Source organism: Bacillus rossius, assembly GCF_032445375.1.
Source record: "Bacillus rossius redtenbacheri isolate Brsri chromosome 9 unlocalized genomic scaffold, Brsri_v3 Brsri_v3_scf9_2, whole genome shotgun sequence".
Lineage (NCBI taxonomy): Eukaryota > Metazoa > Arthropoda > Insecta > Phasmatodea > Bacillidae > Bacillus > Bacillus rossius.
The window spans coordinates 8,242,372-8,258,898 of NW_026962013.1; the positions used below are offsets into that span (position 1 = coordinate 8,242,372).

Consider the following 16,527-nt stretch of genomic DNA (forward strand, 5'->3'; position numbering starts at 1 on the left):
AATATTATTTTTTGCACTTCTTTAACACTATATCATTTTAGGACTGCTAGTGAAAATATTTTTACTCTAATTTATTTCACTTAGATATTTTATTTCGTCAAAACATTCAGTTCAATTTTGTCTCGGAAGGACATTTTTAGCTTTACCTACCACCTTATCTGATGTACAGTAAAACCCTGTAGAGAATTTTCTGAAGGAAGTTAAAGCCCAATTGCATGAGAAAATTAACTGCTGGCACCACCAGTTGGCATTTTCAAAACAGAAGATTTCAATGTTTTTTTTTAAATTTATTATTAATATTATTTTATGAATTCTAATTTTTCACACAGATAGCACCATTTTCAATAAATACTTGTTCAAAGATACTTTCTTTACCGAAACAGTGTCATTTAGACTTATTCATGATGCACTTTTACAATATAATAATTTGTAATAAGCAAGTAAGACTACTAGGAACAATACAAATAAATAACCAAGTATATGTACGTTTGAAAAATGTACCAATTTTGTTATACAGGCATCAGTTACTAAAAACAATTGCAATATAAATTTTTTTTCTCCAATATTTAGCACATTCATTTTGGTACTAACTTCATGCTAAATAATTTGAATTAATTGAGTTTAATGTATTAAAAGATTAGGTTTTTGTAATCAGAGTTTAGTTTTATTAAATATGCTTATAATTTCATTATTTGCATTGCATTTTGGTGTTTTATAATGTATTAACTTGCATTGAGGTGTTATGTGGTATAATCACACGCTTTTTGGTGTTATTTCGGTTTTATCGTAACTTTCCAAATAATCTTATCCCTACCTATAGGTATGCAAGAATGTGAGTGTGCTAAACTGCAAACATGTCATCAAATACTGCTGCCCGCTGCCAAAATTTTTGAGCCAAAAATTTTTTTTTGTAGTTAAGCACGTATACTTTTCTACCGATGAAACAGTTTACTGCCAGTACCGCGAGAGAGCATCTGCCGACACAAACAACACAGACACACACCTGCACCAAGATGCCGTCGACATCTGCGTCTGCGTTCAAACGCCCAATCGTGTCCAGCAACACTTCCTCCGTCACTTCCTTGGGAAGCCTGAGGGTCCTGCTCTCAATCCCTGCAATAAAAAAGTACATGATACAAGAAACAACCACTGGATGGGATGGTCACAATGGAACGGGTGAAGATGGGAGTTTGGAGGGCTACACCCACAGACTGGCACGTAGTACCAGGACTGTACCAACCACAAGTGAACACTCATTTGAATCCACTAATGTTGCTCTTTCATTATTCTGTCCAGCCAAGGGATGAGAATATCTTACATGGTCAAATTTAAAATAAGTGCTTATTTTTTGTGACCGAGTTGTTTGTATTAAACCTTTTTAGAATGTTGAACTGGGAAAAAAAAACAACATTGAACCCAAATTACTTTTAAGTGTTGCTGAGCATCTTTCAGCTGAAAAGTCCAATGAATATTCCCACACCTCAGTGCAAAATGAAACCTGTAGCAACTTCATTCAGGCCGCAGCACAACTTTCAGTTTTTAAAAATATAACAAAGTTTAATATAAAATAAAGATGTTAGTAAATAAAGTTTTGAATTAATTTTTATTTATTTATTTTAAGCATATTTGTATATATTTTTTTTAAATTGAAGTTAAAGCACTACTATCATCTGGCAATTTCGGGAGCACTGCCATTCCGGTTTATTGAATGTCATTATAGTTTTAATGGGGAATACCAAAAAAATTATAATATACAGTTTTATGATATTCTAAACAAGTTACAATAACTTGCTTATGGATGTACACAGTTGTAATATGTGCCACACTGAAAAAAAGGCCGGATTAATTACCAAGATATCAGTTCACAAACATTTATGCAAGTCAATTTTTATTTTACTTGCTGTTAGGAAACCAGTACGGATATTGATTGCACTCAATAAAACAAGACATTTGTTTGCTATATTCGGCTATTACGGTTCCGCTGAACGTGGTGAATAGTAGTTGGGCTGACATCCTTACAAAACGTGATAAAAACACAGGGTCTGCATGATAACAAATCATTGACACGTCGAGAGCGACTGGACCTCACATCCAACTACGACCATGCCTTGTTCGCCTCCGTCGAGCCGTAGCAAACACCCGCTCACATAATACCTCGTCCTGAGAGAAGCAGGGTTGTCACATCAACCTCAAGTCACAACATCCAGTCTTTTGGAAATGGGTACACCACTAGTCTCAGTTCTGCCATGAAGCAGTAATTAATGGAAGAGCGTATGTCAGGCAGGCAGTTCTATCAAAGGAAACACTGCAGCCAACAGCTATGTCCACCGCACTTTCCATCACGTGACCACCCAGAATTTAACCTTGCCGGGAATCAAAACCGGATTTTACAATTTTACCACAGTTAGATGCGATTACGTGCTTGCGCAAAGGAAGCACATTTATGTTCCCATACCCCTTGGCCAATGAGGACTATCTAATAAACTGTGTAAATAATTGAACATTCCAATTATATTCTTCTGCAATTTGAAAGAAAAAAAAATAGTGCATAAGTAAAGCTGCCTCATTTACAGCGATTGTAGAGCTACAGTTTGTGTAGTGCACTAAAAAAATGTCTTAATTGTTATTTGGCAAGGATAATAACTTTAATTCATTGTTCACATAGACCTCAGAATTGCTATCAGTAACATATTTTTCCAAACATTCACTTTTAATTCAATAAGAAAAAGTGTCCTTAAATCAAATTTAAACCTTCATCAAATTTCAGTTGACTTCCCACCATTCTAACAAGGGAACAAAACTGATTCTGTACAGATGATAACAATGGAGAACAGGATGCCTGAAACAAAAAACAAAGATGATCTAAGTAACGTAGGAATACAAATTGGGGGATGGAGGACAGTAGATGACATGTGAAGAACCAATTTTAAATGTAAAATATGATGATGGCTACGACAAAAGTAGGTTAGGATTTCCACCCAAGCATGAATTAAAGATAAACGACAATTAAAAAAATAATCCAAACATATTTAGACGTACGTAAATGTAGATTTATGACTGTGCCCGAGACAAAGAAGGCAAAGGTTATTACCAACATTAAAAAACAAAGTTGCAAGCAGCATATATAATTAAAAAATAATCCAAACATAGTTATACATACGGACATAGGTAAATGTAGATTTATGACTGTGCCCGAGACAAAGAAGGCAAAGGTTATTACCAACATTAAAAAGCTAAGTTGCAAGGCAGCATATTAAATATTTTCCCAGTTGGTAAAACTGCAGCGTTTTTATCTTTCACAGTTTCCGAATTGAGCTGTTGGACTCTCACCCACTTCCTTAGCTGCCACCATCTTGTTCCTGACGTACACGGCGCTGGCCGGGTCCTCGCCGACGCAGACTGCCGTGAGCTGGGGACGCCGGCGGCCTCCCGACACCCACCGGGCCACTTCCCTCCGCAGCTCTTCGCGGACCGCAGCAGCTATTCCCCGGCCATCGATTACTTCCGCGCTCTGGCTGCGAGCAGACACGTGCTCCACCACTGCATCTGACCAACACTTCTCGAAACGCCATAATCTTGACTTACATTTACTGTTTGATAAGAAGCCAATCAAGTCAGTGTTAAATTATTCAAAAGATTTACTGATGTCATAGCTAAAACCTAAAACCATTTAAATTTCATTTAGTAGAAAAAAAACCTCTTTGTATCTCAAATTTGGGCTCGGGCCTAAACAAGCAGATTAAATTGGTTAATTATTCCGTATCCAAGTTCATCCCTTGATCCCAACGGCGTGAGAGGCTGTATATATTCGTCCTGCGGTACATGATACTTACTGTATTAATTTCTTACGTCGAAAGATCCTTGACATATCAAAAACTCAATATCACAATACAAATAAAAAATTATGTAAGGTCTTGTGGATTTTTTTTCTTTTTTATATACATTTTACAATCATAAATCATTATTATATCACAGAATTTTGTTATGTCCAGGATTTTTCGACTTTCTAAATTAAAACAGCAAGCATCATGAATCAAAGGATCAATGTTTACAGGATTATACCATCAGGATCAACAGATGAACTTTAAGACGTGATACGAAACATTTACCTTAAATTGTAAACATACTTGCCTTTGAACTAATTGCATAGTTTCACATGACAGCTATTTCAATAAGGAACTCTATGTAATTCATCCAGCTAGGCCAGGTTATTGCAGGAATAATATGGAACTCTTATTAACAATGCTACAATTAGGTAAATACTCATCATAATGTACAATTGTAGATATGGTAGTTAGAGAGAATTGTGAAGTTTAAATGTTACATATTACCCTGAGCTGAGCATGTGAAATGCTTATGTTGACTGTGGGCGTGTCTTAAGCATGAATCCCCTGTGATTCATGTTAAGCTAAGGCATACCTATGTTTCCTTAAAGATGGGAGTGATTGTCTGTAATCTAAGTGTAGGTTGTGATAGCTACATAAAAAATTATGAACAACAGATAACTAATTGCATTATAGCTAAAAACAGTTTAACTGATAATTTGTAAGTAATAATTTTAAATAGTTTTAATTTGGCTTTTTTTTGTCACATTTAAATATTTTTGGCTCATTGTAGCACTATGGTCAAAATGAGAAATAAATCATATACCCTTACAATAATTAGTTTCTAGCTAGCTAAAGAAAAAGGAAAACTTATAATAGCCTAACTGAAAAGATTATTTCTTTGTTTAGAAGTTTAAAAAAGAAAAAAAAAATATTTAAAATATTATTGAAAATGCTTAAATTAGCCTTGATACTTCTGTAGAACAGCATTATGATATTTTAAGTAGTTTTTTCATTGGTTGGTTAGGGATTACTAAATTTAAAATACTGTAATGTTATAAAAAAATGTAATGTTTGGTACATCATAATATGTCTAAAAGATTCACTTTTATAGGGAAGGAAAAAAATTCCAAAAAATATATATAGGTATATATTTTTTTTTACTTCTGGCATGTTTTTCTAATAATTCTCTAAGAAGGTGTGATGCTAATTGAAGTAATTTAGTATTATGTTACCATTTTATTGAATGTTTAGGTTAGGTTCAAATATTAAAAATATGTAATAATATTAGAATGGTTAGTTGGATTACGTTAGCTACATTAAAATTACTTTACAAAATGTGTGGCTGGTTGGTTAGGTTAGTTACATTAAAAATGCTGTATACTTATTGTACTAGTAAACTAATTTCACAAAGCCCTCTTAGGAATTGATTTAAAAACATGGTATTAAAAATTTTTAAATATAATTTCATTTTAATTTATTTTCAGAAAAGTCCTCTCCTTCCTAATTACCAGCTACATTAAAAATATGTAATGTGTAATACTGAAAAATAGTATGGACTGTAGGTTTCGGTAGCTACATTAAAAATACTAAACATTTGCCAGGGCAATCAAGAAACATTAGCTCAAATATACCAATTTTAAATATGTTTTGGTCATAATTATTATTATTATTTCCATATGATGAAAACCTAAAATAACAATTATTCAAAATATATACTTGATGCAATTAACTGGCAATGCCTCCGAACAGGTAGTGACATTATGCATTTACGTTAATTAAATAAATGTCTTATTATTTATTTATTTATTTTATTTATAGTTGTGTTCCGTCGACCATGAATGAGCAATTGCTCAATGGTGTAGAACATGTCAGTATATACAATACAATACAAAATAAAAATTAAATCCATAACATAGTAAGATAAAAGTTATAAACAATATCATGATTAAATACACATATCACAATTAAAAGGGTATAGCATACATGTATTATACACATATAATATTAAAGTGTCCGTACACAAAGATATTTTAAACATAAACACACAAATATACACATAACATAACTATTATATATATATACATATATCTATATATATATATATATATATATATATATATATATATATATATATATATATATATATATATATATATATATATATATATATATATATATATATATATATATATATATATATATATATATATATACAAAATTCAGATGTTAACACACAAGTTATGATTATCAATACAATTTAAAAATTCATCAACAGAATAAAATGTTTTTGAGATGAGATATTCTTTTAATTTATATTTAAAATTTTTACTTTTACTTTTACATAGTTGTTTTAAAGTTAATGGAAGATTATTAAATAACTTCAAAGCAGTATTATATATGCCTTTCTGCTGTAAAGTAGTTCTTGCCCGAGTTATATGCAAGTCATCACATTTTTTAGTTTCGTATGGATGTATTGCTGAATTTGGCTTAAAAATATTCAGATTTTTATTTAAAAACACTAAAACTGAAAATATATATTGACTTGGCAATGGGAGAATACATAGTTTATTAAAAAGTGGTTTGCATGAATCTCTTTGCTTGCTATTACAAATAATCCTTATGGCTTTTTTTTGTATTATAAAGACTTTAATAGCTTCCGAGCTATTTCCCCATGAAATTATACCATATTGCATTAGTGAGTGAAAATACCCGAAGTACATTAATTTCATAACCTCAACATCAACTTTCCCAACCATACAGCGAAGAGCAAAACATGCAGATGTTAGTTTATTACATAATACCTCTATGTTCTTTTTCCAATTTATTTTTTCATCAATTATTAATCCCAGAAATTTCGCATAATGAGACTGATGTAGATTTTTATTTAAACAAGAAATATTAATATCTTCATACATTTGGTTTCTTGTTATGAAGTTAACAAAATTTGTTTTATTAAAATTTAAAGTTAATTTATTAGACTTAAACCAAGAAATCATTAGTTTGAGTACATTTTCAGATTCCTCAATTAACTGGGTGCGAGACAGGTTTTGTATTATGATACTAGTATCATCTGCAAACAGAATAGCAGAAGCTCTTACATCAAGCATATGTGGTAAGTCATTAACATAAAAAAGAAAGAGCAAGGGACCTAATACCGATCCTTGAGGCACACCATGCTCTATACAACCTGAGCGAGAGACAAACTTTTTATTGGAACAGGTATCCACTAACATTACACTTTGTTGTCTGTAGTATAAATATGAGATTAGAAGTTTTTGAAGCTGACCAACAATACCATAAAAATCCAATTTTTTAATCAATATACTATGATTGACACAGTCAAAGGCTTTTGCTAGGTCACAAAATATACTAACTACATGAAGTTTATTATCTAATGCTGTTTGGATAGTATTTACAAGGTTGAATATAGCTTCATCAATAGATTTTTTCTTCCTAAAGCCAAACTGTGATGATGTTAATATTTGATATTGGGGCCATTCCATGAAAATTAGGAAATTTTATTAATTTAAATGTTTTTTTTTTCTGGTTGAGAAAACATTACGTAAAAGATTTTAAAGTTATGGTCTTTGACAGACAATGTTGAATTTTGACTCATTTAATATTGAACAGCTGTTTTATTGATTCTAATGTGGCTGCTATTCAACTGTTTCTATTTTGCTCATAGAGAGGCTACTTTCAGGTTCTTTGGTAAGTACATGTCACATAAATGAATGTATATTTATATTTAAGTTCAAAATATAGGGTATGCACAAACATATTTCTTGCAAAAAAATAATTTAATAACATTTTATTGCTACTTAATTAATTATTCAATTGTGAGTGTTGAAGATGTCCCGTACGTGACAAATTTAGGTTATGTTTCATGTTTCATCAGGAACAAATTGTTATTATATCTTACTTATATAAATTCAAACTGTATTAGAATGCAGGTAGCTAACCTAATTTTTATATGTTTTAATTGCATTAAAAACAATAAAAATTTTGAGATACAATCATGTCCCGTACGTGACGTCACCTACGGGACATATGAAAAATATAATGTTTTACCCAACATATGTAGAATATTCACCTATCTAAAATAACATATTATGTGTTACATAAATTTATTATTTAAATGTTTTACTATTAGTAATCAATTTAATTGGTTTTCAGTGACAAATATGGAATCTAAGAAGACAACAAGTGCTTCTCGGATGAAAAAAATGAGGGAAAAACAAAAGACTGCAGATCCAGATGGTTATCTTGAGAAGGAAAGGAAACGGATTGCAGAACTGAGAAAGAATAAGAAAAAGAAAATGACAGTGAAAGACAAGGCTGCCCAAAAAATTTATGAAAGAAATAGGAAAAGACTTCAGAGAGCAAAGAAAAATGCTAAAAATGCAGCAAAAGCAAACAGTTCTGATATGTCTTCCTCTGGCACACCTTACAGTTGCAAGCAGACATTATCAAAAGCAGTTTGGAAGACTGCAAGGGCCTTACCAAACTCACCACGAAAACAAAAAGCTGTTGTGACAGGTCTTGCTAAACGCATTGGTCTTCAACTAACTACGACAATGGAAGAAAGTATTGCTGGAACTAGAAACAGTTGTAAAGAAGAGACTTCTGTTATAAATTTTTTCTATCGTCCAGATATAGTATACACATGCCCAGGGATGAAAGATGTATTAACTGTGTGGGAAAATAGAAAAAAAGTTAAATTACAAAAGCACTTTATGACTATGTTTCTGCATGAAGCATTTTATATATTCAAAGAAGAAAATCCAGATTATAAAATTGGTTACTCTAAATTTTGTAGTCTAAGGCCAAAAAATGTTTTGTTACTTAAAGAGACTCCTGCAGAGCAGTGTAAATGCAGAATACACGAGAACTTCATTTTAAAACTTAAGGCCTTAAAACATACATACAACAATGAATTTTGGAAAAATCTGTTGTGCAATGATAGCTTGAACTCTTTGTGTTGGCAGAACCTCTGTGAAGTTTGTAGTAATGGGAAACGAATGGTAGTCCCAAGAGAACCAGATTCTAAAACCACTTGGAAAGAATGGAAGAAAAATGATGAAAACAAAATAAAGTTAGTTATAAAAGAAGACTGTTTAGGTGATATATATGAAAAATTGATAGCAGATATGCCTAAAATGATGCTCCATGTAAACACCAAAAGAATACAACATGATGAGTTTGAGAAGGACAAAGCAAACGTTACAAAGCGTGTTCTGGAGGTTGATTTCGCAATGTCTTTCAGTTGTGAGTATCAAAATGAAATACAAAGTGCTTTGTGGTCTCGTGCTAGTGTTGTTTTATTCACTGCTGCTGTTTTTTGTAATGGAAATTGCAAAACTTATATACTTTGTTCAGACACAAAAAATAAGGATAAGGACACAGTCTTTGTGTTCTTGGATTTCTTTTACACAGAAGTACTTAAAAAAAATTCTGCAATTTATGAAGAAATAATTTGGAGTGATGGGCCCTCTTCAGAGTTTAAAAATAAATTCATGGTGAAAACATTGGAAATATTGAACCAGAAACACAACAGAACATTTACCTGGAAATACTTTGCGACATCTCATGGTAAAGGTGTAGTAGATGGTGTTGGTGGCAATATTAAACGCTTAGTAAGAATGAAAATGATGACGCAAGGGGAGGGATGCACAATACAGTCAGCTAAGGATTTTGCAGAAGTAGCTGCACAACTTGATACCAAAAGCCATTTATGGTATATAGAAGAGGACCACATTAGGAATGAAATTTTATCCCAAAATCCTTGGAGAAATGTCCCTTCGATCCCAGGAATCAAGGAATTCCACATTATTACATGTAGCACTTCGTCAGGGTTCTATGCAAAAAACAATGCACTGTCTACAAAAATTGCACTCTCCAATCCGAAAGGGAATCTATTTAACTTCCCTGGAAAATGGGTAGTCGTATGCTATGAAGGAAAAGAGTACCCTGGAGAAGTGGTGGATGCAAGCGGAGATCAAGTGCGGGTGTCAGTGATGGTCCCTACAGGTCCCCCACATCACTTCAAGTGGCCTCGACAACCAGACTGCATTTGTTATTTAAAAGAAGATGTAGCAAGAGAGATTTCTCCTCCAGTAGTGGTGAACAACAGAGGACTGTTTAAATTTATTGACACTTAAAGTGATCTTTATGACCATACAGAGTAACAGTTTTGTTATTAATTTTTTTTAGTTAGGATATAGGCAGGTAGAACTACTCTATCATTTTATTTAGTTACATTTAATCAATTTCGTTTAACATATCTCTATGAGTCAGGTTGTATAAATTTAATTTTTTTTCAACACAACTTATTTCAATAAACAGCGCAGGCTTTCGCGGCCGTTGTCCGTACTTTCTAGGCTTCTGGGTTGTAGCCGCGTCAAAATCAAAGTTTTCACCGACGTTTCGGTCGACGTTACAGTCACAATCATCAGGGAGAGATTAATTCAATTAATCTGCTCCCTGATGATGGCGACTGTAACGTCGACCGAAACGTCGATGAAAACTTTGATTTTGACGCGGCTACAACCCAGAAGCCTAGAAAGTACAACTTAATTTCATTTTCTACTGAAAAATTTATTCAGCACAATCTTACTAATGTAATATGTAAATGTCCCGTACGTGACAGCATTGTCCCGTACGTGACAAACAGAAAAAAAAATTGTTTCCGATTCATTATTGGAATTTTTTCATGCATTTATTGATGTCTGTTTTTCTTATTCTTATAAGTTCTCACAAAAAATAATACAAGAATATCATGCTAGAATTCGGGCTAAAGTTTCAGTAAAACGTGTCCTCGTGAAACTAATGGTTGACTATATGTGTCCCATACGTGACGGTTACATTTGACAGCAATATGTTGTTAACAAAGGTATTTCTTATCATGTCTTAAGCTGAAAATTTACACTAAATGTGTAACTTCTGTAGAAACCAAGAAAACACATGAATATACCCCTTATAATATAATTTTTTATAGAATTATCGGTATGAAAATTTTTACAAATGTCCCGTACGTGACAATGGAATGGCCCATTGGTCTAAGTGATCAAGTAATCTCCTATAGATGACTTTTTCAAGGATCTTAGAAAATGTAGTCAATAACGAAATTGGCCTATAGTTTTCGATATTAGTTTTCTCACCTTTCTTATGTAATGGAATAATTACAGCGTATTTCATCCTATCAGGGAAGGTACCTGTAATTAAACAGATATTGCAAATTAAACTAAGAGGCTTAGATAATTGATCAGAACACTGCTTGATTATTTTACTACTAAGCTCATCATAACCATGAGAAGTTTTAGATTTCATGTTTTTTATGATTAAACTTATTTCATGAGGAGTTACAAGGGAAAATTGAATTTTAGGAAATTTTTTGGAAAAAGCATTTTGGACAAACTCTAAAGGGTCGTGAGAGGATTGAAGATTAGTTACTAAGTGATTTGCAACATTTAAAAAATGTTTATTGAAAGCATTAGAAATATCAACTGGGTTTTCAATAGTAGATTCTTTTAATTTTAGGGATATCTTATCATTTTTATTAGGATGTCTCGATACTTCTGTTTTAACAATATCCCATATAGATTTAATCTTGTTAGAAGAATTAGAGATAATTTTATGAAAATATTTACTTTTTGCTGCTAATATTTTTTTATTAAGAATCTTACTATAATGTTTGTATAGCAGTTTGTCTTTGTCAAGATTAGATACCCTAGCTGTAGTATATAGGTTACGTTTAATTTTACAATCATTTCTTATTTCGTTAGTTATCCATGAATTTACCTTTCGCTGAGACGTGTTTACAGTTACTACACGGCAGCATGTCTCAAAGAATACTAAAACAGTGTTAAGAAAACAATTAAATTGAATGTTGGCATCATTTACTATTTCTAAGAAATCCCATGTTTCAGTTGCAAGTAATAATTTAAATTGCTCAATGGTTTCTTTATTTATTTGTCTGCGTGAATTTTTTATACAATTAGAATTATTTACTAATTTATGATGTAATTCTATAACTTGAGCATCATGGTCAGATATGCCATTCACAACAGAAGCTACCATAATTTTATCACTTTGAGATTTATCAATAAAAATATTGTCGATAGCAGTTTCAGTATTTTCACAAATCCTAGTTGCAAAATTAACAACAGAGATCAGATTAAAAGAATTCATAAGAAGATTTAGTTGTGTTCTTTTGTTACTATCAACAAGATAATTTACATTAAAATCTCCACATATAACAATATCTGTATTAGATGAAAACAATTCTGATAATAAACTTTCTAGTTTTTTTAGAAAAAGCTGAAAATTGCCAGAAGGAGCTCTATATACACACACTATAATAACAGATTTGTATGCAAAAGTAAATTGCACCGCACAACATTCAATCACTTTACTTTCACAGTAGCTAGAAAGATCAATACAATTGAACTGAAGGGTACTCTTTACAAAAATACATACTCCACCCTTTGCGTAGTCAGACCTACTATAATGAGAAGCCAACTTATAACCACTAATATGAACTTGAACAGTGTTAATAGATTGTAGATGATGTTCGGTAAAACATAACACATTCACATCCAACATGTGATCCACTAGCAGCTCATTAACACACAAACTCAGCAATTCTGTTTTTTGTTTTATTCCTCTTATATTTTGATGAAAAATCACAATAGATTCATTAACTTTCGGCACATTAACTTTCGGCACACTCTGTGGGGCAGTGGACCTGGTCACAATTACATAAGGCTTAGAAATAATATTACTACACAACTTATAATTTATGCCTCCTTATACGTACCAAACTGACGTCGAATGAATTAATTCTTTCTGTACTGAAAACGTTTGAACACATTTTGTGGATGAGGATTGCAGACAGGTATTTAAAATAAATCTTGTGAGAGATAGTGTCCGCATCCTTTCAAAATAACTGGGTTTCAAAACTTTTGACTGCCGAGTCAAATTATAGGTTAATTATATAATTCTTGGAATTGCACATTATTTACAGCAAAAATTTATACATATTCATATATGTTGTACTCGTACATGATACAGGGTTATGTTTTCAACTTAGAGATATGCATAGAGGTATATTGTAATAGAGACAATATAGGAAACTGGTAAGAAATCGCGAGATTTATGATACTAGCAAACCTAGCGGTGCAGTTTACAACTACATTTTTTAGTGCGTGAAACTTCAGTAGTCTCTGGTAAAATTGTGTAAAATTTGAGGGAAGCCTACAACTCATGTTGTTTCGGTTCCCTGCAAGAATTTCCGAAAATTTCCGAAGTTTTGCGTTTTGGTATTAACGCCACTTCAGCCGCTAAATCAGAAGTTTCCAATGAAAACAAGCATATTGTGACTGACCTAACCTAACCCTTCGATTTTTTAAATTTCAATTTTTGAGAGAAATCCGAAGTTGCACGAACGTGGTAGGGAACCGAAACTATGTGAGTTGAAGGCTTCCGAAACATTGAATGTCGCCGATTGCATGCTTTGGTGGAGCCAGGGGGGGGGGGGGGGTGATTAGGGGTACTCACCCCCCCCCCCCCCCACCCACTTAGCCTAAATTATTTTTTATTAACTGAAAGCAGGTTAGCTAAAAGCCTGGTTGTCTTACTGCTATCACCGGCCACGGCACTGGAGGGGAAGAGTAAGCGAGCCCTACTGATTCTCCTTCCCTTCCCCTACCCCTGTCGTGAGCAGAAGCTATAAGGTTGTGACGTCGACCCAAGTGTCTCCCCGGCTCCTTCAGGCCGTTATGCCTCTTCAGCGTCCTCTCTTGCTTTAGTAGTGCAGTGAAGTGCAGTGTGGTGGTTACGATCAGGGACGCACCCGCGTACGCCCTGGAACGTCGTAAACGAATACGTGTTTTGTAAATAATTCCTTCTATCTTAATTATCGTGTCAGTGTATTTCCCGTTGTCAAATACGTTTTTTTATAATACTTTGTATTTGTAATGTTTTTAACTTGTATTTACGTCTTTTAAAAGTAATTTATAATGTTTCGTAATTTCTTAAATAATTTGCATTTAAATATTCGTTATATATTTTGCAGTGCCAATGTTATCATGAACCGCAAGCCTGGCCTGTCGCGCGAGTCGCGTCTCTCCCACGCCGGCCCGCTTCCCCTTCCCCTCCGCAGCCCGCACGGGCGGGCGGCGGAGTTGTCAGTCACCTGCAGGCAGCCGCACGGAGCAGACCTGCTTCGCTCTGCTCCGCGAGAAGTAGCACGTTACGGAGTCCGGGTCGCAGCATGGAGGAAACGTCCGTCACCCGACGTGGTCGTCCAGGCTGTGACAGGATTTCCAGTGATAAATCTCGTTAACAAGATCACGTCTTCTTCACTTTGCAATTCGCTCCGCTCGAGACGCACGCTGTGCACGTCTGAACTTTCGTAACCAGTACGTTTCGTCACGGGACTGTCTCCGCAGTCACATCGAGTCGCGCTCCAGTTATTACCAGTGTGTTTCCGGTAGTCCGGGTCGCGGCGAGGGAGGACGCTCATCCCGCAACGCGTCGGCCAGGCTGCGATAGGGCTTCGACGGAATAAAGGAGCTCGTGAAAACGGACAGCAACATCTTCTCCTTGCAACCTTCAACATTTCCTTCTACCTATACCAATTTCCCTCCCGGTCCCATGTTTCACGGTCCCGGCCACGTTGGCCTGAACTCCACCTTCTCTCCGACTGGAGCTACGCGGGCAAAGCAGGGCGAGTCTCAGGACAATTCGCAACAGGGACTTAGGGACCGCAGGCCGAGGGACGTCAGTTGTGACTCTGTGACGGGTCCCAAGCTTTCAAATATCTTACACCTACTGTATTTAACCAGCGCGGTAATTATAAGCAGGTGTTGACTGGGCTTCCAAAAGTGTAAGGATCTCTGTGTGTCTATAGAATTGAGACGACATGGTGTCATGTAACTCTTGAAGCTAAAGCTTATTGTTTCCAGGAATAGATCAGTTCTGCCGAAACCCAACCCTTTTTATTCCTTTTTTTTTTGTATTGTCGAGCTTCGAGTATGATTTATGATTTTGAGTGGACATAAACAAGGCACTTGGATTGATAAAAATATCTTTAATTAATTTCTTACTTCATCACTCAAACAAATTTTTTATTAAAAAATAATATTTTTACCAATACAATATTTAAAATTAAGTACCGAAAACTGCTAAAATAGCACTATTTTACACCTTAAAATCCAAATTTTTTCCGGGGGCGGGACCCCGGTCTTCCCCGTTTTAATAGAGGGGGGGGGGGGCGGACCATACTTCTTAACCCCCCCCCCCCCCCCCCCCATACACAAAAATTGGCTACACCACTGATTACATGAATACATAGATGTAATCCATGTAATGTAAACTGTAGACTATATTTTTCACAAATCAGTAGAAAATAAAAAACCCTTCCAGGGTTAATTCAGGAACGTCGCCAGTATATAGAAAGGGAAGCCTACAACTCACGTAGTTTTAGTTCCCTGCAAGAATTTCCGAAGATTTCCGAAGTTTTGCGTTTTGGTATTAACGCCACTTCAGCCGCTAAATCAGAAGTTTCCAATGAAAACAAGCATGTTGTGACTGACCTAACCTAACCTTACCCTTTGAGTTTTTTAATTTCAATTTTTGAGAGAAATCCGAAGTTGCACGAACGTGGTAGGGAACCGAAACTACGTGAGTTGTAGGCTTCCCTGTTTCGGAAGCCTCTATTTATTTTTGTTTTATGGGTGTTCATAAAGTTTTTTTCTCTCTAGATGCTCTTTTGTGCTCTTTTTGTGTTAATAAATGCTAGTTCTTTGGTGGCCATGTTTGTTTCAGAAAAATACTTCAGCTCTCCAAAAAAAAGTGAACTTTTCTTCTATTATTATACAATCGTTTAGTTTTTTATTTATCAATCTTTCCATTCGTTTTGGTTTTAATCAGGCTGGTGACATAATTTTGACTATTATCACAGCCTTTTAAAATTGCTATTTTGTTATATAAATCACACCTTTAGCTATATATAACAAAATTAATGCAAGTAACTGACATTTGTAAAGAAGAGATATTAAATATTATGTGGATAAATGAAAATTTATTTTTGGATTTTGATGATTAATCCAAATAAACACATCTTACTTGATCCTGTTGCTGATGTTCTGCCATCCATAAAATATTTTGGATTTAGGTTATTTTCCCTTCTGTTTTGATATTTATATGCGGGTTAGGTACCATCTGGGCAAACAAGTGTTTGCCTTGTGTGTGTTAAAAATTGGTAAATAGAGTGGTGTCTGCAGTGAGTGTTGGGTTCAGATGGAACTGGCATCAAACATTTTTTTTTTGCGACAATGTTGATGACTTTAGCTCACAAATATGAAGTTACACATTAATATAAAATTGTTTCGTTCAACTGCAAACAATTTTTTTTTTAAATTTACTGTGTTAAAAAAATTTCAATTTTTTCAAGTTTATCCTCAGTGAAAAAATAAAAGAATAAAAAACATGACAAATATTTTCTCGTAAATTTTTATTTTATTCAGACATGGAATACAAACATTTCGTTCAAAAACACAATCGTCATTTTAATTGACATAATAGTTATTGAAAATAAACCTTCTGGCACTCGATAGTTTTAGATCAGACAATTTGAGCTTTCGAATGAACAGTTACATAACACTTAAATTGTACAGCAATAAACTTTAAATTCATGCAC

General features: G+C 33.9%; 1 protein-coding gene across 8 annotated transcripts in view; it reads right to left on the bottom strand.

Annotated features, from left to right (window-relative positions):
• LOC134543065 (bifunctional methylenetetrahydrofolate dehydrogenase/cyclohydrolase, mitochondrial) overlaps positions 1-12,925 on the bottom strand; it is a 29,108-nt gene extending 16,183 nt beyond the window's left edge. The window contains exons 1-4 of one of the 8 annotated variants that reach the window (XM_063387803.1): positions 12,643-12,723; positions 10,985-11,038; positions 3,331-3,546; positions 1,004-1,113 (exon numbers count right to left, since the gene is read on the bottom strand). In XM_063387803.1, coding sequence (XP_063243873.1) covers positions 1,004-1,113; positions 3,331-3,546; positions 10,985-11,021 — 363 coding nt within the window. In that variant the 5' untranslated portion in view covers positions 11,022-11,038; positions 12,643-12,723. Of the gene's footprint in view, positions 1-1,003; positions 1,114-3,330; positions 3,547-10,984; positions 11,463-11,624; positions 12,016-12,642 lie in introns of those variants that run through there. The other 7 variants (XM_063387800.1, XR_010076882.1, XR_010076883.1 and 4 more) reach the window with 7 other exon arrangements.
• Between the last annotated feature and the right edge of the window lie 3,602 nt (positions 12,926-16,527).